The sequence below is a fragment of the Manis javanica genome, chromosome X (genome assembly GCF_040802235.1).
Source record: "Manis javanica isolate MJ-LG chromosome X, MJ_LKY, whole genome shotgun sequence".
In the NCBI taxonomy this organism is placed as follows: domain Eukaryota; kingdom Metazoa; phylum Chordata; class Mammalia; order Pholidota; family Manidae; genus Manis; species Manis javanica.
The window spans coordinates 58780592-58805217 of record NC_133174.1 but is presented as its reverse complement, the minus strand read 5'-3'; the positions used below and the strand labels follow the sequence as shown (position 1 = coordinate 58805217).

Genomic DNA, 24626 nt, shown 5'->3' with positions numbered 1-24626 from the left:
AGATCATCAGCTCTGTCCTTATTTAGGAGTTAACTTTTTGAAGATGATCTAGTGTACTTGTCACATGCTCCACAAAGGTGCTCCACAATTATTGGATGTTACCTCATCAGCTTCCTCCTTTCTAAAAAGAAAAAGAAAAAGAAAAAAAACCTAGTCCTTTGGTACATTGTTTTTGCTCTTCTACAGACAGACCCTCTCCAGCTTTTCCACATATGCTGAAAATGTGTTGAGCAAGAGCAGACCCACTGATGTTTTAAAAGGCTTAACCAATGCTAGGCAAGGTGGGGAAAACTGAGGACCATGGGAAAGGTCATACATTACTGCACCATGTTCTAGGTATGTTTCTAACACTGTGACATTGGGCTTTTCTGGGCCCATTTCCCCAATTATAAAATAAGTGGGTTGGACTAAATGATTCTGAGGTTACTTCTAATTACAAAACTCAGCCTCTACTTCCCAGCAACTCCATGCTATATTTTTGTTATTATATGCTAGTATTCACATTAGGTTTGCAAAAGAGAAAGGAAGGGAGGAAGGGAGAGAAGGAGGAAGGGAAGAGAAAACCAGTTCTGCACTATGGACTTACTCAAGTTGGGACCCAGCCTGACACCCTCCCCCCAAGTTCTTTCTTCTTTAACTATACTGTGTCAAGTCACCCACTGGGCAATGTCAAATCATTGCCCATCTCTGTCATCCCCATGCACCCTATCAGTATGTTATTTCTTGGTTTTGGTGTTTCTCTACTGCCTTGTGTTTGTCCCCTCTGAACATCACCCTATCATGTTGGTTCCTCTCCCTCATTTGGTCAGCGTCACTTTGAAGAGTTACATTACTGGTTTCTGAAGTGTCAGCAACCCTGTGCAACTGTCACACTTGATGAGCAGACTCCTGGTTCCATCCTTCAAGTCAGTGAGAATAATATGAAATACCAAAAGGCTAACCCTGTGGAGCCCCACCAAATTTTCTGCTAGGGTTAATGGGGAGCTACTGATCACAATCCTGGAGAGAAACTACTCCCAGGGCCCCAGTGACTTCTCCAATTCTAATTCACACAACAGGAAACAAGTACCCCTGGGGAGGAGAGGGCCCCTGCTCTGTCAGTCACCCACGGCCAGGAAGTCCACATATCTGATGCTGCTCTGGATTCAGATAGGAGGAAGAATTTGGACATGTTAGAGGTCAAACCTCCTCCCAGCACCCAGTCTATGATGAGGGCAGAGTGGTGGCAATGGTGACTGTGGCAGTAGCGGGTGGTGGCGGCAGCGGTGCAGAGCAGGAAGCGTTATTTTTGCTGTTTCCTTAGGAGGCCCTAGGTGCCGAGAGAAGACTTTAGTCTCAGGAACCCAAAGTGTTGGGGGACAGGCCTGGGAAGTGGGTTGGGGACAGCAACCTGATTAAGAATGATTAAGGCCTTCATGTGGGGGCCAGCAGAGTGCAGCCCAGACTTGTATCAGCTTAAAGGCGCAGGGTGCAGAGGGAGGCTGCGATTCCGGGTCTGCAGAGGCTCCATGCTGGGAGGTCTGTGGGGACAAGCAAGGCCTGTGGAAGGGACGCAGGCTGGGAGTGCTAACTGGTTTTTTATTTTTGTATCAAGACACTGTGTTTAAAATCTGTACAAAGGACAAACTCCATGGGTTTCCGTTAGTGTTTTAAGAACTTTTCTTTAAAAAAAAAAGCCAACAACAAAATCACTGCCTTTTTGAAAGAGAAAGGACAGACACAAAAGAGACTCTGTAAAGAAAATGGGGCAAATTTTGGGTAGCATTACCCCAAGAGCAGAGGCAGAACCCAGATAATACCCAGGGGGCCCACTAATGACACAGCCTCCACAGAACCTCATTTGCCAAATCTAAGGTCCCCTGGTCTGGTCGGGCCAATGCTCCTGGCCTTCGGGTGGGAAGCAGGTCACCCTGTGGTCTCTGAAGCTCTCCACAGGGACACAGAGATGGCTGGAGAGTTCTCCCCTCCAGCCCTCCGGCCCTACCCAGCAGTAGCCCCTTCCTGCTTCCACCCCATGGTCCCGCTTGAATCTGTTTCTTTCCCGAGGGTCATGTTCCTTGGTTGGATTAGGTGAGCCAGAAGGACCTGGGCCTAGAGCACTCTCTTCTGGAGCCTCTTTGGACTCACGGGTTGGAGAGACATTTGTTCCAAAATTTTTGTTTAAAAATCAACAAAAACAAGACCCAGAAAAAAGACCAAGTCTGGGGGAGAAAGAACTACTCTGCTCTTTAAAGCTCCCAAGTCTGGAGTTGTTTGGTGGTGCAGTTCCAAAAGAGGCAGAAGGCGAGCACCATGGGGGTGTCCAGCTGGTGCTTTCGGGCCCCCAGGAGTATCTGTGGTCAGGTTCAGGGAGCTGGTTTCAGCTGCTTGTCTGTGGGTCCTCAGTTTCCCCAGGACTCATTTGCATCCCCATTTGAAGGGTTTGCTCAGGTTCGCTTCCTTGTTTGTGGTTTTATACATGCGGGCACATGCCCACATCTGTCTGTGTTTGTGCAGGTGGGTCTGCTGTCGGCTGTGGGTGCGTGCGTATACATATATGTCTGTGCATGTCTTTGTGTGCATCCGTGTGTGCATGTGTGTGCGTGGATTTGGGACGGAGGGAGCCAAGAGATAGGCTGTGCTCCGGGCTGGAGCTATACCCGGGTAGTGGAGTGTGAGTGGGGCAGCCCAGTACTATTGAACCCTGCGGCAAAGGTGTTATAGGGGTGCAGTGTTTGCAGCCCCACCAGGGAGTTGGGGATCATAGTGATGGTGTTGGGAGTCATGAGTGGGATGTCATCCGGGGAGCGCCGCAGAGTCAGCGTGTAGTCGGGCAGCGCAGTGAGGTGCAGTGTGTCATGGGGGGGGCCAGCCTCACACTCATGGTGGCTGGGGCCCAGCTGCAGTGCTGCCAGCTCCTCCTCAGGAGCAGCTCCCAGTTCAGGGGCCCCGGCTCCCCTCTGAGGGCTAGGCTGCCGCAGGGGCTCCTGACGCCGTTTGTCCTTGCGGTAGTAGAGGGCAGCAAAGGCCAGAACATTAAGGAACAGGAGGGAGGCCCCCACGGCAATGGTGACACTTAATTCAGTTGAGTAGTCACGAGGGTTCTCCACGAGGAGTGGCCCTGCATTCTGGTCCCCATTCCAGGACCCCTGGGCATTCTCGCTGCCGGAGGCAGGGGAGATGGCTGGCCGCTTGGTGCTCCAGGTCTTGCCGTTGGGCCTGCGGGTGATGTGGGAGCTGTGGGTGGTATCCGGGGGCGGCACTTTGGTGGTTGTGGACGTATAGTGGAACATGTCATGCAGGTTGTATAGGTGGGGAACCAGGTGTTTCCAAAAGGCCACCTTAGTGGCCCGGTAATGATCACGGACCCTTGGTTTCAGACCGATGTGAAGGTAGAGTTGGTCTCGGGGGTTGTATTTGGACCAGGCCACTTCCTCAAAGCGGTTGGCCTTGGTGTGAATGAACTTGGTGTCCTGGGGGACCGGCTTGTTGGGATCCCTGAAATGCCACATGGAAATCTGGGGTCACCACTCTACCCAGATAAGGAAAGGGCCCAGCATCCTTCCTCTCACACCCACCCATGAACCTCTTCCCCAGTCCAAAACTTCCCACCACTTCCATCACTTTCAGGGCCCCTCCCTCTGTCCATGTCCCTCCTCTTCCCCAGGACTTTAACTCCTGCTGCCCCAGACAGCATCATGGAAACCGTCCCATCCTTCCCTGTGCCCATCCTGTAAGATCATGCTGTAGACGATTTTTCTTCTCACATGCTACTGAGCATCCATCAAATTTTTCAGCTGCCCCGTTTTCCCAAGAGCCCTTTAAAGGCTCTTTCTGAATGTACTTTATTCCCACTGTGCATGGCCTCCGACCATTTAACCTTGAATCCAGTGGTTCTGCCAGTAACTTACTCCAGCTCAATCCTAATGCTAACCAATTTTTGAACCTTAACAAAATTTTGAGGGAAAGAAATAACATGAGAGACTCGAAAGGGGGCAGTGGGGGTGCGGGAGTGAAAGGTCACCAAGCAAAATTTGGGGAATATCTTAGGAAGGGAGGTGATGCAAGAGGATTAGACAGAGGAGCAGAGGGGAAGGCATGCTTAACTCCCAAAGAAGAACCACCCCCAACTTTCTCCTTACCCGGTCTTGGCAAAGTTGGTCCAATAAGTCATGACGACAGCACTGAGCATAACATCATTTTTGGAGAAGTTGCAGGGGAAGAGGTCTGTGGGGCCTACCATAGGGATGCCAAAAACATAAGGTACTTCATCCCCATGAGCTGCATCTGACCAGGCAGGCTTCATGAGACTCTGGCAGTGATGGTAGAAGGCGTAGAAGTAGGTAGGTGAACCATAGCGGGCATGTAGATCAGCTGTTACCACCGAGGGCTCCACCCATTGGTGGTCAGTAAAGAGGGCCACCAGTGTTTTACGGCGGGTCTCAGGGTTGTCACGGTCTGCCCAGTCTGTGTACATGAACTTGATGGTCTCCCGCAAGGTATCCTTACCCTCGGGATAGCCATACAGATTGTCCACAAAGTTGGAGACCGAGTAGTCAAAGTCAGTGCCAGAGACCCCATCCTCAGGGTCCACCACCCCTTCCACGAACTTGAGCCCCTCACCCTGGTTGACACCTAGCATGATGTCGTAGTTGAGGAACTCGCCCTGTTCCATGAGAATCTCAGGGTCATCAGGAATGACATCACCATCAATCACAGGGCCAAAGGCCACATGATAGCGGGCTGGCTGGATGTCCTGCTCTACCAACTCCTTGGCACTCTTCTGCCGAAGACAATCCACCATGTCCACTGTGTCCAGCACGTTGCAGCCCACCTTGTCTGCCAGCAGGCTGGTATACTTCACTGGCTGGTAGTTCACAGCCCAGCTGGACAGAGCAGAGCCACTTTGGATGATGGCCCTCTGGAAAAGCCCTACAGAAGATAGGCAGCACCAGGTCAGATCTGCTGAGTTGCTCACAGTCTAGGCCTTCCTCACCTGTCCCTGAACGACAAATCAAACACCTCTTCAATCCTTTGTTCCTGAGGCTGCCCTGTGGGTTGAACAGACTGTGGGGAAAGAACCACCCTTTTGGCTGGGATGATGGGTTACGACCAGAGGAGAGGTTGCCAGGCCCCTTCCCTGACTGGTCCCCTGCCTGCTTCTTGCTTCCGTGTTCTGGGGTGATGGTTGGTAACTTGGGGGTTAAGGTAATGCCAGGAAGAATTAACCCCTTGGGTCCCAGATATCAACTTCCTTATGCTCCCTCTCTTTAGCTCTCCTTGTCTTCCCCTCTTGCTTCCTGCCCAGCTGGGCCCAGCTCTGTGCCAGCACACCACCAGGGAGCTGGCACTTCCACCACAAAGGGGTCTTTTTCATGAGAGATGAGAAATGCAAGCAGGAGAGAGCCTCATATTCTGGGAGTTTGGGAAAGGATTCCAGAGGGCAAAGGCCTTGGGGTCTGAAAGTCTCCAGGGAACGTGTCCTCCCAGTCTGGAGCCTCCACAGAGACTTTCCTATTCCTGAAGCTGGTGATGCCTCAGATCCAGATTTTCCCCTAGCTGAGAGGGATCCAGTCCCCCAAACTAAAAAAGTGGATGATTCCCACCCCCCAGGAATAAAAAAGGGTATCATTCTCTCCCTGGGTCCAGCATTCCCAAGGAAGAGAGAATCTGGCCCTCAGGCACACTATTCCATTCCTCCGAGAGGAAGGCAATGTTCATGGGTGGAAAGGAAAGGAGAGAAACATAGACTACTACTTAGGAGAGAGCCTCCCTTTTTGGAAGATTGTTCTCCATGAATCAATTACACACAATAAGACAGAGAGAACAAATCTTTAAGGCAGTCTGGCCTCCAGGGATGCAGGCTCCCGATTAGAGAGGGTATAGAATCACTCCAAGAAAGGCCTTCTCCTCCCAGAGCAATAGTCTCCAACCAGAGGAGGCAGCATTCATGTTTTCAGAGACAGGCATCCTTATAGCCAGTCACTTCACCCTCCTTTGTGGAAAAAAGGGACTTCTGTTCCCATTATTGTCACCTAGAAACACACTCTAAGGTAGGATGCCCACCTTAGTCTTCCCTCACCAGTATAGTCCTTGGAGGGACAGAGACAGAATTTCTAGGTCAGAGAAGGTGATTTTTCTCTCTCAGAGAGACAGGCCTTCTTCAGAGAGACACTGGAAGTCTTCCTGTGAGAATATCACTAACTCAGGGCATTGATTTCAATGAAAAAAACCATGTCCTCTCCCACAGACTTCTTTACTTCAGAGAAGGGTAGCGGTAGCTATTTCAGGAAGATCTCTCCTTCACAAGAAGCTCACCTTTGCCTTTCAGCGATAAAATGTGCTCTAGAGTCCAGAGGTGAAGAGAACTGCGTGAAAAAGGCCTATTCAGCCCCCTTGGAAGCATCACTAGCAGAAGGACCCACAGCAAGGGGAGAGGCTTTCCTTGTGGCTACAAATGAGAGTCTCCCTCTAGGGGCGGGGGATGTGCAGCCTGGAAGCAGGTCTGGAGCCTGATAATAGATCGCCATCCCTCAGAAAAAGCCCACCCCGCAGGTTAGTGACCCTCCCTTCAGATCCGTCTCCCCACTTAAGGGCAGCTCCCTTCTTATACAGACTTGTTCTTCAGAGAGAAAGGCAGGGGATGAGTGTTTTGTACACCTAAAAACTAATTTCCACCCTAGATCTCTACCCTGAAGCCATGTGTCCTTCCCAGACGGAAAGATTTTCTCTGTCCCAAAAGAACCATTGTCCCTGCAGAGAGAGGCACTCTGCTCCCACTCTCCCAGGTAAGACTCCCACATCAGAAGGAGAACCTTACGCTCTCAAGATATAAGTGGGATTCCCTCCTTCCCTCTCTCACACTGGGGGAATTACTCCTTCTCCTTGAGGAACAGCTCCCTTTCACTTTTCCCCAAAGGGATGCTGAGCTGGTAGAAGAGGGCTGGCTGCTTCCCCTGGGTGCTCCCAGGGTATAGAGCTGGGCACTTTGGAACATGGAAGGCCTGAGGCTCAGCACTTCGCTCAGTTCATGTTTTGCCCCAAGAGCTACTCACCCTCAGAGTGATGTGACAGCGTCAGGAGGCTGACACAGGACGCGCCAATGCCTGAGCCAAAGACGGTGATTCGGCGGGGATCACCACCGAAGAAGGCAATATTCTCACTCACCCAGCGGAGGGCCTGGATTTGGTCAAGGAGCCCATAGTTGCCCTTGGCAGCCTGATCGCCAGTGCTTAGGAAACCTGGATCCGACAAAGGGCATGAGGACAGTGAAGGCAGGGCGATGGAAAGATTTGGGATGTGATGGTGAGCAGGGGTCCAGGGCATGAGGACAGAGGTTGGGCATGCCGCCTGGTTCTTTCCACCTGGCTGATAAACTGCTGCCCCTCTCCTCAAGGTCCCGTGCCCTCAATACAGGAAGGACTTACTAGCTCCCTGCCTCCTGCCCATTCTCCAGTTTGGAAGGAAGGATTTCTAGACTATTCAAAGGGGTGCCTCTTGGTGGAGACACACAGCAGGAACTGCAATTGGCCAGGCTCCAAAGCCTCTGCCCTGATGTACTCTCCTGGGTATTACCCTAGCACCTGGCAAGACAGAGTAGAAAGAGCAGAGGATGATCCCAGAGGCAGACAGTCCTTGGTTTGAGCCCTGGCTCTACCACTTACTGGCCATGTGGCCTTGGGCATGTTATTTGAAAGCTCTAGGCTATAGTTTCCTCTTCTGTCAAATGGGGATAAAAATTCTTCAAAGGGTAAAATGAACATAAGCCTCTCAAAAATGCTCAGCACATTGTAACTGTATCATTACTTCTCTTTCCTCTTCCCTCTCTCCCTGAAGGATGGGAAGATGCTGAGGAGCTATAAGCCCTAAGCCCTCCTTGTCCTTCCTGTACAAATTAGTCCATGTCCACCTCTTTCCAGGGCTTTGGATGCCCCTTCCCCTAATTCTCTCTCATTTCCCTTCCTTCAGGACCTAGTGAATCAGAAACCCTGGGGGTGGGGCCCAGCAATCTGTGTTTTGGTCAAGCTCTCCAGGTGATTCTGCTGTCTGCTTAAGTTGGAAAAACCACTGGCTTAGGCCCTCTTTTTTGTCTGACAGAGAATGGGGAGGTCAGTGCAGAGCGTTACCACAGAAACAGGTCTTCTTGCCCACCCACTGGGATTTGCTGCTGAGGAGACATGTCACCATGGAGACTACTTTCCCACCCACCTGCTGGGATTTGCTGCTGAGGAGACGTTGCCATGGAGACTACCTTCCCGCCCACCTGCTGGCTATTCCACAGAGATGTCCTATATTCCCCTCCACCCAGCTTCCATTTTAGACTGATACTGCGGCCTCATTTCTGCTCTCTTCCCCAATCCTTAGGCTCCTTGCAAGGCTCTGTCTTCTCCTGCCTTTTGGAAGGGGTTCTTTCCGGGTGGGTAGTTGTGGCACTCCTCCACATTGGAAACCCATACCTGAGTCGGTATTTTTTGACCCCACACTTAAAAGCCCATTCACAGCCCCTGGGATCAACTTTGTGAGAGGCCATGTTAGAGGAGGCTTCCTCAGCTTGGAGAGCTCTCCGGTGGTCCTGGCAGTCCCTGGGCAGAAGCTGAGTCAAATAGACTCAAGCAGGCACGAGTCCTTCTGTTTCTAGCTTCTGCAAAAGATCTCATTTCACCCTCTTCAAGGGTGTTATTAATTTACCTTTGGTACAATTAAGTACGTAAAGTACTTAGTTATTCCTCTCAGCAACTGGTCACAAGCTCTCTTTAGCCCCAGGTTCCCAATGAGGAAATAAGAAGGAATTAGAGAAAGCCTGAATGAAGATGAACGGAGGAGCCCTTTTTACTTTAGACAAGGAGACCAAGTCCTCTTTTGCCCAGCCCATTCACAAACTAAAGCTGCTCCTGAGAGTCCTACAAAGTATGCTGACCAAGAGCCAAACCCAGCTGTCTGAGCCTTGAGACCCGCCGGCAACAACCACTATGTGCTGCTCCTCGCCTGCTGGTCCTCCCTCCCTCCTCTCTCCTTCCCCCATATGCTCCTTTCCTCTTCTCTTACTTAGGCAATTGCACACTTGGCTTCAGCCCTTGCCAAGGTACCATTCAGTGAAATGTGCCAACCACATCTGTCCTAGTCGGTAGGAAGAACCTGCATTTGGATGTAGTAGAGTTCTCCAGCGCGTACCGATTTCCTAGGTTAGGAACAAAGGCCTGCAAAGACTGGGTGGAGGATTCAACTGTCACTCTGCTTCCTTGGACCATGAAGCTCAGGATACATGGCACTGAAGCATGTGGATGATGCCATGCCAACCATCCCTACTACACAAGCCCTGCTTGCAGTGCTGTATCCAACAGGCTCAGGCATATGATACAGCAAACGTGAGCGAGCACAAGCACAACAAAACCTGGCAGTCTGGGAGAGCAGCCACTCACTGCTAGTTTCCCAGCAACTCAGCCATTCACAGAAACCATGTGATAATGAAGGCTGAAATCCCAAACTCTAAAGACTGTCAGAATAAATCTGAGCTGGTCTCCCTGTGCTCAGGTTTATACTGCAGTACATGGTGAGCTGCTTGTCGGCAGGAGACAAAGGAATCTGGCATGATGTATCAACCAGGTATCTGTGTCACTCAAGGCTTGACGCTAACCAGGTTTTCAGTTTGTCCAAAGGGTACCTGAGCAAGGGCATGGGATTAAATTCTGGAACCCAGAATAAAACACGGCAAGCCCCTACTTCCTCAACCCCAGGGATATCCACATCCTATATCCTGCTAGAGTCCCTTTCTTTTGTTGGTCTTAATCCCCATGGGATACTAGAGAAATCTGTAATACCCCTCTGCCTGGGATGGGATTCATGGACTAACTTGTGACATTCTCCAGACACACAAATCACCTGAGATGTCCAAAGAAGTACTTCAGAGTGAACTCTCTCTTGTGGCACAGTGATCCAAAGAAGCTGATGGGGGAGAGGGTGAATGAGTGCATGAAACTGGGGTCTCAAAACTGGCCACCTGATCTGGATGTTTGGGAAGCAAAACAATAAAGCCTCAGCTACCCAGCAAAAATCCCCAAGTGTCAGGGACCAACCTATGTTCTACATCTGGTGTCAAAAGACAGAAACATCTTATATATACCCAGAATCCATACTGTGGCCTATTGGTTACATTTGTGTTCCAGGGTGGGCACCAAAGGGTACACAGGAAGTGGTGGGGAATTTCTGACCCAATCTCAGTTTGTGGGTCCTTCCTTCTGAGGTTTGGGTAATATTATTTTGGTTATTAATGGTTTAAGCCCAAAGAATAATATTCTTATCCCTAGATGTGCTGTTCTGGTCATCCAGATGAGAGGAAGTTGTAAACTACCTGTGTGTGATGGTGGGGGTGGGGGGCAGTTCTTAACCTGAGTCTTATGGATGAGCTTCAGTTGGACCCACAAAATCATTTCTAGAAGTTTGTGTGTGTGCATTTTTCTAGGGGAGAGCCCCTAGGTTTTATTAGAATTGCAGAGAGGTCTAAGATTTCCCAAAAGGTTAAGAACTTCTGATTCAGAAGCTGAAGGATTAGAGCAGCTAAGGGTTGTAAAGCCACCAGTAAACCAGGATACCACTGGGAGTGCTCACCAGCAGGAGCCTTCTGTGTGACCTACAGCTCCCAACTGGCACTTCAAATCCTGCATGCCTCTCCTTCTGTCTCCTTTCTGCTTCATTTTTCTGTGTCTCTCTTCTCTTGTTTTCTTTTTCCTCCCCCATCATTTTCTTCTCTTTCTTATTTCCTCCCCACTTTTCCCTACTCTTCTACCCTCTTTTCCTGCATCCCTAGCTGGTCTGAGAACATGGAACTGAAGCATACTTTTAGTAGTCTCTGTGCTTCCCAATAAACCTTACAGAATGGAGCTTTGTGTTTATAATGTTTAAAAGCAGGTGTGTTGAACATTTTTGATCCCTCTCACTATGAAAATAAAGTCACAAAATTATGTTGGGTCTTCAGCTGCCATGTACATGTGCCTGTATATCTGGGTGTGATTATGTTTGTATATTCATTCCTCTCCAAGAACTGTGTGGCCCTACAGTGTGGGTTTACAGCCACCTTCCTGGCACCATTTTTATGGTCAGAGACTCAGAAATCCCCTTTCTCAACAGGACAGAACAGCTTATGAGAGCCTTGCTGTGATATTTGGGGCAACTCAGGAAGACAGAAGCAGTGGCAGAAGCATGAAATCCCAAGCCAAGTGACTGTTGAGAGACCAGGAAGATGCCCTGCATGCTTTACACTCAGTATCCAGGTGCCACTGAAGGGGACACAGGCTCCACTTTTTTCAGGGAACATCATTTTTCTAGTCTGAACCCAAAAAAGGTGTCTGTCCATCCCATATAATATGAATGGCAAATCAAGAGGAGATTGCCTTTCTGCATACAGAACTGCACCCAAAAGTGAAACACAGCACCAGAGCCTCTGGGATTAGAACTGGCAAAGCGATATACTCCAAAGCAAATAAAAAGCAGGTCCTGTCAGCCAACTGGCCATGAAGTAAGCCATGCCTAACTGCTGGTTTGGCATCCAGGACCGCAGACCTGACAAAGCGCTTTGACCCCTACTGGAACTCTGAGGACAAGGGGCCTCCAGGCAAGAAGTTGGTGTTTTTCTGCCACTACAAGGATTGGGCTGCATGTGGTCCTGGAGGCCTGGGTGAACATCTGGAAGGGAGCAAGGCCCTGTATGCTTAGTTACCCTCTCTGAGGCACTGGTTTACCTCAAGACTTTGGCCACAGATAGGTATTAATAATCACCATGGAAGGCACAGGGCAGAGAGGCTGCCTAAATCACTGACCCAGTGTGTGGACAACGGAGTATGTGTAGGGCAAGGTGTTTGGGAAATGAGTGTGTATGTGTGGCAGTGCATTTGTGTGATGGGGTGGGAGTGTATGGGGACACAGGCAAAGTAAAAGGAGGAGAAACGTGTACATGTGTACCTAGGAGGTGTGCAGGTGTGGGGTACGCACGAGTGTGGAGTGAGCAGAGGTGCGTGTGCAAGTGTGACTATGGTATCTGGATGTGTACGTATCTGTGGGTAGAGTGGGGAATATGTATAGCTGCATATATTGGATGCACATATCCAGGGTCTGCCTGGGAAGAGCATGTATGTGTGTGTGTGTATGTGTGGGGGACTGTATAAGTGTAGTATATGGGATGTGTATGCAGATGTGGAAGGAGGGAACTGAGGGGCATGTGCATAGTATTTGTGTTTGTGTGGGGTGCGGAGGTATGGAGGTGCAGGCATGAGTGTATGTGTAGGGCGATATTGGTTTGTGTTTATGTGGGGAAGGTGAAGGATGTGTGTGTGGTGACATTGGAGATGTGTAGATAGGGTGTGCAGGGGCTTAGGGGTGTGTGTGTATGTATGTGTGGAAGGGATGTTGTGTACATTTAGGTATATGTGCGTGTGTGGTTTGTGTGGGGATGTGCATGTACAGGGTGTGGGTCTCCATGTAGCACATATATGTGGGGGCAGAGGAAAGCATGAGTGTGGGTATGTACAGTGTGGAGGGGATAGATGTGGATATAGAGATGTGGAGGGAGAGGTATATGGGGATGTGTGTGTGTGTGTGAAGGGTACAATGTGGTGTGAGGCTGTGGAGCATATAGAGGTGTATGGGTATGTGGATGTGTGCACGTGGGAAACTATATGTGCACAGTGTACACAGCGTGGGGGATGTGTGCATGTGATGGGCTCTGTCCATGTGGATGTGGGGGTCTCTGGGTACAGGTAGATGTGTATGCTTGTGGTAAACCAGAAATCAGCATATGCATGGGAGTAGATGTGGGCAGTGTGGATATGTGCACATGTGAGGGTATGTGGGTGTGTGGCTATATGGCCAGCTAGAAGGAATATCTGTTTTTGTGGGGAGGGTGTTGAGATGGTGAGGGTAGGGATGAGGAAAGGACACTATAAAACTCACGAATCCTACAAAACTCAGTCAAGCACAAGTCTGGAAGCAGAGACCAGGCTTGAGACCTATGAGAAGGTGTGAAGTTTTGAATGGAATTTCTAGTGGCATTCAAACATCTCAGGAGAGAGTCTGGAGACATGGGGGAGCTCCCAGTGGGGAGCATGGGATAACATTTTTACTCTGGTCGTTAACCCCAGCTAGAAAGCCAAAGATGCCCTTAACTCGCCATCATTCTTTACTCCCTCTTTGAGAACGCAGGCTTCCCTCTAGGCACCTAGCGGGGAACCATACCTAGCACCCCAACCCGATAGTTGAGGGTGATGACGATGACGTTGCCATAACTGGCGAGGATGCTGCCATCAATCATGTTGCCAGTCCCTTCCATGTAAGACCCTCCGTGGATGTAGACCATGACAGGCTTAGCGCCACTGTCCCGGATGTCTGCAAGGAGAAGGGGTGAGACCCAAGCTGGGTAGGGTGCCATTCCTCCCCCACCCCCGCCAGCCCTGGGGGGGTGCGGGCAGCAAAGCTATCCCAGGTGCCAGGACCCCACCACCAACTCTGAGGGCAGGACTCAGGGAGCTGCTCAGCCTGGGGCTCAAGCATCGGCCAGAGATGACTGGACTTCAGTGTGTTTTTAAAGACTCTGGTTTCAAGTGCCTCCTCCCAGCTGAAGACGCCAAGCATCCCTGATACAGCTAGGCCTAAGTAGGCCAGGCCTGGGCCCAGGAGATGCATGGCAGAAGGGAGAGGAAGGGCTGGTCTCTTAGCTGGATCAAGTGAGTCCCTGCCCTGGGCACCCAGGAGTCCTGGGACCTGACATGGCTTCAGAGAGCAGGGGCTGGGGTTTCAGAGAGCAGGGGCTGAGACCCCTGAGACTAGACCAATTACATGGAAATATGGCCATTAGCAGCAGCTGGCCCCCCAGTGCAGACAGAGACAAGAGGGGTGGCACAAGGAGAGAACAAGGAAGGATGTGCGGAAAGGGGAGTGAATGGCATAGATGGGGTGGAGGAGAAACCTTATCAACATAGTTTCTCAGCTATGTGCTCATTTGCCCCATTCTGCCAGGGCATCAGGCTGACTTAACTGGAGACACTGGGGACGGAGAAGAGCAAGGGAGCAGACCTGAGCATGAGAGAGCCTGCCCCAGTCAGCATTAAGAAGGAGATAGAGCCTCCCAGAGGCCATTCCATGAGGGACCTTCAAGAGGTTGCCCCAAGCCCAGGCAGCACAGAGTCAGGCTGGGCAGGCAAGAGAAGGCTCCCCATCTGCTGGTGTCTCCCCGCAGCCCCTCAGCGTGGGAGCTGGACAGGCGCTGTGCCACACCAGTACAGCCCTGGCGTCCCCAGTGGGCCCCCCTGAGCTACCTGGATCCTTCAGCGGCAGAAGGGCAGGGCCAGGACATGGTGGAAGAAGGCAATGCTCTACTGCTGAGCAAATACGACCTGCTTTTCCCAAGGAGGAAGACTGGTTTGACCGTCACCCAAGGACCTTAGCCATCTACTGACTGGGTCATGGTGTCCCAGTCCAGTCTGGAGTTTTTCCCCCAGTCTTCCCAGCCCTGCCCAGAAGCTGCTGCAGCCCCTGGCCCCAAGGCCACCTCTCCCTCTCTGGGACAAAGCTGAAGAGGCTCTAGGTGGTGCTCTTCTTCAGCCCCAGTGGTTGTCCCTGTCTTCCTCAGCAGTTCAATACCCTGCTGGGCCCCTCTCCCAGAAGCCAGTCTCCCCACCAAACACAGGTGTCACCACAATGCAATACACTCATCTCTTGGCCCTCCCTCGGGGCAGGTGGCCATGACCCACAGAAGATGGGGGAGGAAACTGTCTCTGGCAGTGCCCACTTCCACGGGAGGACTGAGGATAGGGTGGGGACCAGGGCGAGGAGGATGCCCTCTCCATGGCTCTGCTTGTGGTCCTCTGCTCCCGCCAGCTGTGACCATCACCCTGGAACTGTCAGTGGCCAACCAGGCCTGAGATGCACGAACAGCCCAATGGCCTTGTACAGGAACAAAAACACATCAATGGACAGACAGACAGACAGACGGGGCTTCTCCCCATTGAGATGGGGAGGGGCTCTGTGCCATGCACCAGCCGTCGCACCCTGCAGCCCCCAAATACCTTCATCTTCATCCCCGTCATTATCCGCTAAGTCCTCGCCCTGTTTCTTAGCGCCGGATCCTGGGGACCAGACACAGGGAGACACAACAGCACAGAACAGAGAACAAAACAGAGAGAGAATTCAAAAACAGCATGACTGCAGTGTGGCCCAGCAAGCCAGCTCTGGGCCTGGGCCCAGGACAGGCAGGAGGGATGGCAAGAACTGAGGGGATGGGTGGGCTGAGGCCCAGACCTTCATCAGAACGATGGTGTTGCAGGTCCCTGCTGTGCCGGCCTCCCTGCACCTCCCTGCCCCGCCTCCCTGTCCCCAGCAGTCCATCTCCACAACTACCTTCCCAGTTAGGAAGGAGGTAGCAGCTGATGGGCCAGGGCACAGAGCCAAAGACCTGCTCAGGGAAAGGTTTTTTCCCTCAGGAAAGGGGCTGCACATGTGCACACAGGCAGGCTGAGCTGGAGAGCAGGGGCAGGCACTGAGCTGAGAGGTGGCATCGCCAGCACTTGTGGATATGGATGTGAGCTACTAGGGCAGAGATGGGGCCCAGGGACCCCAGCCCTGAGCTGCCCAGGTGCAGTGGGCAGGCTCAAGCTGGGCCTCAGCTGACCCTGATTCCCACAGGAGAAAGTGGGAGATGAAGCTTTCCCTTTGGTCTTTCTCACTGGGGCCCCTGCTCTGGTTAATGGCAAATGGGGTTCCTGCCCACAGGAACCAGGCCTGAGAGCAGCAAGCATTGCTCTGAGAGCTAGAAAGAGCTAGAGAGGGAGGGAGGGAGGGAAAGAAGGATGGGAAAAAGGGACATGAAAGAAATATAGGAATTATGGTAATAGCTCCTACCATGTACTGAATATTCAACATGGGCCAGACACTCTCCTTCTGCCATATTGCTTGACCCTTACACCCCAGTGAGGTAGGTACTAGCTCGATTCCTGTTTCACTCATGGGGAAACTGAGGTTCAGAGAGGTAAAGTGACTTGCTCAAGATCACAGAGCTAGGAAGTACTAGAGGTAAGATTCAAACCCAGGTCTGCTGACTCCAAAGCCCATGGTCTTTCCACTGCACCATGCCACCTTTCTGCTGTGGGGGAAAGGGAAGGGGAAAATAAATGGGAAACGAGGTGGAGCGTGGAGGGGGAAAGGAAAAGAGGGAAAGAAGAGACTGGAGGAAAGAAGAGAAACATTCAGGCCCTGGAGGTAAGCAGGCACCCATTCTCCTTTTTGCTCTAAGGAGACAAGAAGTGTGCCTTGAGAATGGCTGTGGAGAAAGAGGACCTGCTGCCTAGATGCTGGACAGAGTGCGGAGACAGAAGTCATCCCACAGGCATGCCTCTTGTCTATGACACCAGATGCTCTTAGCCTGGAGGCAGCAAATTACCCTCTTTCTCAGCTGCTCTGGTCTCTGGTGACTATTAATCAAAACAGAACCGCCCTCATTATACAATGGCTTTGCAACCAGGGCAAGAGCCCAGCCCAAAGGACAGAAACAGCCTCCAGCTTCCCGAACTTCTAGTGGTGCCTACCGCCTTCACACCTGCCAGTCCCGCCCTCGGAAACCCCGAGGGACGTGGGGCATCATCACCCAGATGGTAGACAGCTCCACTCTTTAATGGAAAGGAGTCACTCATCCCTAACCATGAATTCCCTCCAACTCCATGGGTGTTTAGGTGGGGGGATGGGGCAAGTCTTCCCCAGGAAATCCTACACTTCGCATGGGTTCTGACTTAGAAGATAAAACCCTTTTGCCCTCCTCTGGGAGTGTCCCTGGGTTGCTGCATTGTCCCAGCCCCCTCCACACACAGATGATGCCTTTGCTCCTTCAGCTTACCACTTGCTGAGAAACTTCTTGCTGCCATGCCTGTCACCCAGGCCAGCTCGACCAACATCCCCCATCCGACACTGTGATGCTACAGGATCTCAGCCAGGCCAGTCCTGCCTACCCTATGCACACCTAAACCCTAATGACCTCTAGGTCTCACCCATGAAGCAGGGTTTATAACTCCTTTCCAAATGGCCAGTGGACCTTGGGTATGGAACTCATTTGAACAGCTAAGTGACCAAATGCCCGCCCCCAACCTGTCTGAGATCTACTTCCCAGCAGGGCCTGCGGGGCTTACTTAACCCCACTGAATTTGAATACTAGGTGAGGTGCTTCTTCAGAGTAGCAATCAGGCCTTTACTGTTTCTAAATCTTTCCTCTGCCTCACATCCCTCCACATAATAACAGCACCTAGCACATGGCCTTGCCCATAGTCACCAGTCAGTCAGTGGTAAATGTTTCTATAGTCAGCTCTCAAGCCAAACTCAGGATAGGATGGGATTGCTCTTGGCGCCTGGGGAGATCATTCCTGCTAGGAAACAGCTAATGTTACTGTCAACTCCTCTCCCTCCCTGTCCCCCCAAGTAAGTAATCCATAGGAGCAGGCTTAAGGGGCCCTCTCCAGAATTCATTTATAGGCTAATGGAATGTGAAGGCCAGAATGGGTCCCCTACTACCTTCAGATGCAGAACCAGAGGTTCTTTCAGGAAAAGACATGTCTAAAGTCTCCCTGTGTGTTAGCAGCCGAGCTGGGACTCAGCCAGGCTTTGTGGTTCAGGACCTGTACTCTTTCTGCAGCACCACAGTGCTTCTCCCTTTATGCAAAAAAGTGTTTACTGCTTGCTTACTGTCCATAAGGTCCTGGGTTGGGGCTGGGGATGTGGCAGAACACCATCCCTCAGGCAGCAGCCGTTATTCAATGCTTCAGTGTGAATCGAAGGCACTGCACATACGCGCAACACGGAGATTCCTGGGCTCTGCCTCCAGAGGTTCTGACTCAGTGGAGGACATCCCATCCCAGGAATCCTGACAACCCCACTCGAGAATCTTGCCCTAGGATTTTGCAGGAAAATCAACTCCAAGCTTGCCAAAGGGTGGTAGGGATCAGGCTGTGACTTTTTCACCTGCTCCTTAGGCTGCCACTATTCCTAGTTTGGCCCAACCCATCCACAGATTTCACCACTTTTTTCAAAGTTGGGAAGGTGGGAATGACCAGACAGGAGTTGCCTCCTGTGTTACAGTGGAAAGAAAGAGCACTGCCTCGAGGGTCAAGAGACCCAGGTTTTAGTCCCAGCTCTGCCACAGACCAGCCACAGGGCCTTTAGCAGCAGCAAGTCACTCCCTTGGGCTTGTTTCCTCATCCATAAAAGTGGGATACCAGTTCCTGCCTTAGAAGCTCCCAGATATATGCAGAGGGTTTTATGAGGTAAGTATGAAAGTGGTTTGCAGAAAACGTGAACTAGTAATCAAACAGGAAGAATTATTGTACAGGGGGAACCAATTTCTCCCAGAGAGAGGATAAATGTAAAATTCAGGCTCTTGGGCCTCCTTTGGAGTGCAGAGTTCCTGGAGACCCCCAGGGTATGTCACCAGATAGCCCACCTCATAGTGGCCAGAGGTGGTGGGTGGGGTAGCAGGATGACTTTGGTGTGAGCTTCAGGGCTGAAGAACTGAGTCTAGACCTTCAACCAGGGCAAGAGCATGAGCACAGAGGGATGAACTGGTGGCTCCCTGACTGGAAAAAAGAAAGAGCCCCTGGCTCCCTCTGCAGCCTGGAGTTTCTCCCACATGTCTCACGGAGAACCATTGGCTCTGTCTTCCGCACATACTTAAGGGGAATTTGGGGCTGGGAAGAATAGAAGCAATGGGGTTGCTGCTTCTGCTCTGAATCTGCCTTAGGCCACCAACTACTTCCTGAAAAGCAGCCAGGGCCCTTGGATGAGGTGGACCTTTCACCTGCTCACCGCCCACTGAGCCTGGGCTACTTGAAGGAAGGCTGGGTCCTCCAGGGTAAGGGCAGGTGGGCGAGAAGCCCTCCCTCTCTCTCTCTCTCCCTCCCCTCCGGCTCGCTACCTACCTCCTTTCCTACAAATTTTCTTGTTGGGCTTTCGGGCGCATTCCTTGGAAATCCGCTTTACTGTAAAATGAATAAAAAACTAAAAAATAACAGGAGGCCTCTGCCCAGGGGCATGCATCCCCCACCCATCCAGGTCCCAAGAGCTGCTCTGCAGGCGGCACATGGCAGAGAGCCTATCCTACCATCTCCTTGTTTCTGTCACTTACCTTCATGTGACCCCTGCGGGAGGAGGCATCAGCTAGTGAAAGAGGTGGCACCTAAGCAATGCCCACCAGGCCTGTTCCCCGCTCCCCACAGCTCCCTCAGCCACACACACCTACCACCTTTCAAAGCAGGTGGAATGGCAACGGGGGGCCTGGTGAAGCCATCGTCTTCCCGTGGGCAGCTGCCAGTGGTGACCCATACTCCCCAGGGAGCCCTCATCCAGAGCTCTGGCCCTAGACCTATCAAAGCCCTCAGGCCTGGCTGGGCCCCTCCTGGTAACAGTGTCACTCACACATGGGAGCTCAGACAATGCTGGGAAAGGGAAGAACAGGGAGGAGGAAGGGAAAGGCCAAGCAGAGTGATGGTTAGAAGCATTTCAACAGACAGACAGATGCATGCTGCAGGGCACACAACCACATGCAAGCCACAAGCACAGCAGGGCAGGTGGGAGGCACGGAGGGCAGCGCCTGCCCTTAGCACTCACCATCCTCTGTGGGCACATAGACATTCAGGTAGAGGCAGTCTTCGCTGGGCTCCTGGATGTAAGTAGTGACGATATCCAAGTTGGCAGTGAACCAGACGGGCAGCATGACTTCGGGCACAGCTGTGTGGATGTTCTGGGGGCACACTGGGGGGAAGTGTGTGGCATTCCGGATGCCCGACCAGGAATGGGGTGGTTCAGGGGGCAGGAAACGTTTCTCGCCGATTGGGGGAGCTGCGTAGGGCACCCCCAGGTATTGGTCCACAGGCCCCAGGATTTCACTGGGTAATGGTACCCGGGTACCCCTTAGCTTCCCAAAGTGAGTGTTGACTGTGGGTGCTGGGGCCTGCGTACTGGCCCTCAGCACCAAGCTGAGGAACCACAGGGTGAGGCACAGGCTCCAGCCGACTGTGGGCTTGGGGCTCAGGGACAGCGAAGGCGGGCCAAGCTGTAGACACATGTTCTGGGCAGGGGGACTTGCAGGAAGGGCAGACTCCAGGGTCACAGCATCAGCCCAATAGGCAGCCCCTTCATGGCCACACTGACTTGAACCTCCTACAGGTGCCCTGGCAGGTACAGAGCAGAACGTCCACGCACCACAGCTTCAGAAAAGGGGCTCCCTCAGGACCAGTCAGACCTGTGGAAAGAGGGAAGTATCTATCATCCAAGATGGTCCAGGAGGGTCACAGAGCCCTGAGGCCCTGCTGGGCTGCTACAGTGAGGTGAGGTTTCACAGGCTCAGGGTTCCAGGGACCCACAGATAATCTCCACTGCCAGTCAGAACTACTGTGTCTGGCCATGGTTGGAAAATCTGAGGGGATTGACAGAATGACAGTTTTTGCCACTGCCAGTTCTCAGTCCCCAACTCCAATGCCTCAGCCAATGGAGCTCATGGAGGTCAGCTGGAGCCAGAGTAGCATGTGGGGGGGCAATGGTGGGGGCGCTGCAAATGGATCTCAGGTCCCTCAGCATGCTGCAAGAACAAGAGCTCTCCAGCCAGCTGGGCTCAGTCATCCCATACAGGGACCTCCCCACCAGGTGAGGGTAGGATGTCAACCTCACTCTGGGTCTCTAAGGCATAAGAAGCCAAAGCAGAAGATAGGCAAAGGGTCCCATAGAGAGACTTACTCACCCTCAGGCAGGGCAGGGAGCAGGAGAGCCATCCACAAGGAGCCCCAGACTCTACTGTGCCCTCCTACACATTTCTCCTCAGCACTCACTGCTCCCAAACCTTAAAGCCTTAGTCCTTTCTGTCAGCTTTCTAATTCACACGGAGTGCCAGACCTGAGGCAGAAACCATTCTGCCTAACACCCTAGGCATTGTTGATGCTCAGTCAGTATGAAATAAACAATGGAGTGCAGGGGATACACACACTCAGAGACTCACAGAAATAAACTCACAAAGACTCAAAGAAGGAGTGAGAGAAACCAAGCCAGGATCACAGACACAGACACTCACGGAGACATACATTCCAAACCCACAGAGACCCCCTCATATTCTGAGACAGAGAGCCTCACTGAGCCAGAGACTCACAGAGAGATACATTCAGAGACACACACAGAGACTTAATGAAATATAATCACACATGCTACATAGGTAAATATCCAGAGACACATGCAGCATAATTGTGACACACAGGTGGAGACAGAAACAGAAATAGCAACACACTCAAGACACACAGGCCTTCTAACATGTAGTTATACAGTCAACACATATACAAAGGCATACACAGACATTCCTGCATGGACACACAGGCACACACACACACTCTCTCTCTCTCTCTCTCTCTCTCTCTCTCTCTCTCTCTCTCTCTTTTTCATTTTCCCCATCTCTCCCGCCTTTCCAAGATTGCAGTCCTGCTCCTTTAAGAACTGGCTGAAGGGGTGAGGGAGGGAGACTGGGAACACCACTTGAAGGGAATGAGTGTGCTTGTGCCTGTGTGTGAGAGAAACAGAGAGGGAGAGAGAGGTGGGGCGAGAGGGAGGGAAGAAGGAAAAGGAGGAGGAGGGAGGCGGCAAAGCGGCTACAGGGGTGGGTGCTCAGAGGAAATGGGAATGAAGTATGGAGGTTGAGATCCCAGACACAGCCCAGAATGCACCGGATCGGGGGAGGGAGGGAACGGGAAGGGAAGGAAGGGGTAGGAGTAGGGAGCTGGGGCAGGAGAGAGAGAGAGAGAGAGAGAAAAAGAGAGTGTGTGTGTAAGGGGTGGGAGTTGTCCGCAGCTGAGTTCACACAATCCCCCCATTCACCATCTCCATGGCAACTCTGGGGCACAGACCGCTCATTCACGCAGCTTCTCCGCCAGCACCCCCCCCCATTACCCCCTTCGCCGCCGCCCCCCCACAAATTCCATTAACCCTTTCAGGATGCCTCCCTCTCCAGTAACCCTTCTGTGCCAAACACCTTCCCCCATGAGTCAATTCCCTGCAGCCCCTCCCCCATGAACACCTAGACAATCGACCGACCCCCAAACGCCCTCTGTACCCTAGGATCTACAGTGCTACAGGGCTCCCGAAGGCCAAGATCTCCATCCTGGTCCAACTTGCAGTTTGGGAGAAGACAGGGGGAGGTGGCAATGCCGGAGGTTAGGATGGCATCTAGGGGTATTTTGGGGGCTGTGGCAGTATTGGGCGAGGGGCTTTGTGCTGGAATGCACTGGCATTGAGGACTGCGGTATCGGCATCGGGGGCTACGCAGTCTCCGAGCGGTATTGGGGGACGGAGCTGCACTGGAATGGGGAGGATGGGATAAAGGCCTCCCTTGGCGGAGGGGGGGGCGCGGCTGCAGAGAGTGGGGGAGGGGGTCTGGCTGTGAGATGCTGTGGTGGGAGAGGGATGGGGAAACACTGCGGGGGAGAGGGTACTGGCAATGTGCGATACTGGAATGGGACTGGGGGTCCTCAGTAGGTGTATTTTCATGAACATGCGGGTCGGGCAGTGGAAATAGGGATCATGAGCGGGAGGATGATATAGATGCGGGATTCAGGGAGGAGGAGGAGGAGAGAAGCGGGGAGGATTATGGGGGTCAGGGGTGCCCATGGAAAACATGGGGTTGATAAGGATGGGGAGCACTGACTGGGGAGTGGAGGAGCCTGGGACTGGGAGCAGACAGAATCAGAGCAAGGTATGGGCAGCTAGAGGATGAGAGACCGGGGCAGGCGGCCTCACCTGTTCCCCGGGCTGTTCGGAGCGACTGAACCGGGCCGCGTACCACCCATATCGCCTCCAGGCCAAGGGCTCCGCACCTGAATCCCCGAAATCTGCTCTCTGGCAGCCTGGCTGCTGTGCCCGCGCACCAAGGGGGCGCGCTGCGCGTGCCCGGACACGGGGGGGTGGGGGTGGGGGGCGCGGTCCCTACCATTAACTCCTTTTGCGCCGAGATGGCTCAAGTCTTGGGGCTTGGCTCAATTCCTCCCCTGCTCAGGCATGCTCTGCTCCTGCTGTCTCGCGCTCTCTGCCACCCTCTCTCACACACACTGAATTAGTCAGATCATCTTCTAGGGCAGCCAAGTCTAAAGTTTACCTGCAAAGGTTGAGATCTTGAGATAAAGGGAGAAACTAAGGCACTGCCTGTAAGAGGCCCGTCATGCACCAGAGACACCTCCCCATGTCACTCAGCACCCCTCACCTCTCCTCAGCACCAGTACTACTCAGGCAACATCCAGCGTACAGGGGGCACTTTGCTCTCATCCTGTCACACTCCCAAAGGTCAATGTTGTTCTTTCTGCTGTCAGACTCTGCAATCAGCATGCGGGTTGTCCAACTATTTGTCTCCCTCCAGATCCAGCTGCCTCTATGGCTTGTGTTTCTGTACACAGTATGACCTGTCCAGTTTGTTCAGCCCCCAACCCCAACCAAGCCCCTCTGAGTGCCCCTTATCCCTGCCAAGCCTCTACCCCTGTAGCTCCTCAGAATGTTTGTCAGAACATAAAAGGAAAGCTTCAGTCATATCTACCTTTATCCTGTGGCAGAGTTCCATTCCTTCTGCACACAACTCTTTAAACTCACTAAGTCCCATCTGAGCAAGGGCTTCATGGACCTCAAAGAGGGATTTTAGTTATTTATTTTTGTTAACTTGGGTATTGATGGGTGTGCTTCTGGTTTGACAGCACAATTGACACTTCCCAGTGACAGCACAACTAGGGCCTGGACGGCATCCTCAAGTTGTCAGCCTGTCCTATGCCACCCACCACACCAGGCCAGGGCGGGGTCCTCTGCCAGCCCCAGCTGGGCACACAGAAAGACTTGATTGCAGTAAACCAGTTAGCTCTCCTAGGCAGCCTTAGATCCAGAGCTGTAAACCTGAAGGCAAGGGGGCTGAGAATGGCCCTGCCATAGTCCAAAAGTGACTCTGGAGCAACAGTTTTTTGTTTTCTCTACTGTAAAATGGGAGGGAGCAAGTCATCCTGGGTAAGTGCCATGGCTGGTTGTGTAAAAACGAGCAGTTCTAGCAACAGTGCAGAGAAAAAGGTGCTTCCTTTTACTGTTCTTTCTCTAGCACCATACCGTCCCTCCTACCACATACTGGATGGTGATGCTTGCCAATGGAGGGCAGTTTTCCATTCCAGAAATGTGACTCTCAGGGGAGGTCTCTGTTTAGGGCACTGCTCAGTGTACTAGGGGAGCACACAGGGCAGCAAAGGGGCAAGCAGTGTCTGTGCCCTCCCTCCCAGGCTTATTCAAGGCCCAGCATGTGGGAGGGGTGGAAGGAGAACCAGGTTCCACCAACTCTTCCTGTGGCCCAGTGGCCCCTCCCCAAACCCAGTGTTAGTTGCCCCACGAAGAAAAGCTGTAAAGCTGAGAGTAACATCTAGATGAGGAGTAAGCTGCCCTTCTTAAGAGACTAAAGGCCCAAACTTTAATATGTTGCCAGGTTGGAGAAGGGAAGAGAGGCTAGCAATCCAATTAGAATTAAGAAATGTAAGGGGTGGAAGGTCAGCAGGGGAGATGATCCAAACAGAATGACGGTCTGACTTGTAGGCGCAGCCCCCAGCACTCTCCTGAGAGCCCACCTTTCCCGG

At 52.3% G+C, this 24626-nt stretch overlaps 1 protein-coding gene across 5 annotated transcripts; it reads right to left on the bottom strand.

Annotated features, from left to right (window-relative positions):
* Positions 1 to 1641: 1641 nt before the first annotated feature.
* Positions 1642 to 24517, bottom strand: NLGN3 (neuroligin 3). 5 transcript variants are annotated; one of them, XM_017670366.3, is made up of 8 exons: positions 22964 to 24517; positions 19609 to 20242; positions 18921 to 18980; positions 15033 to 15092; positions 13204 to 13353; positions 7035 to 7220; positions 4122 to 4911; positions 1642 to 3477 (listed from the first exon to the last, which is right to left on the bottom strand). In XM_017670366.3, the coding sequence occupies exons 2-8, from the start codon at positions 20063 to 20065 to the stop codon at positions 2634 to 2636; spliced, it is 2547 nt and encodes an 848-aa protein (XP_017525855.1). In that variant the 5' UTR covers positions 20066 to 20242; positions 22964 to 24517; the 3' UTR covers positions 1642 to 2633. The 5 variants fall into 5 exon arrangements, with proteins under 5 accessions (XP_017525855.1, XP_017525854.1, XP_017525857.1 ...); XM_017670365.3 differs by lacking the exon at positions 22964 to 24517 and adding an exon at positions 22774 to 22918; XM_017670368.3 differs by lacking the exon at positions 22964 to 24517 and adding an exon at positions 20738 to 21435.
* Positions 24518 to 24626: the final 109 nt, after the last annotated feature.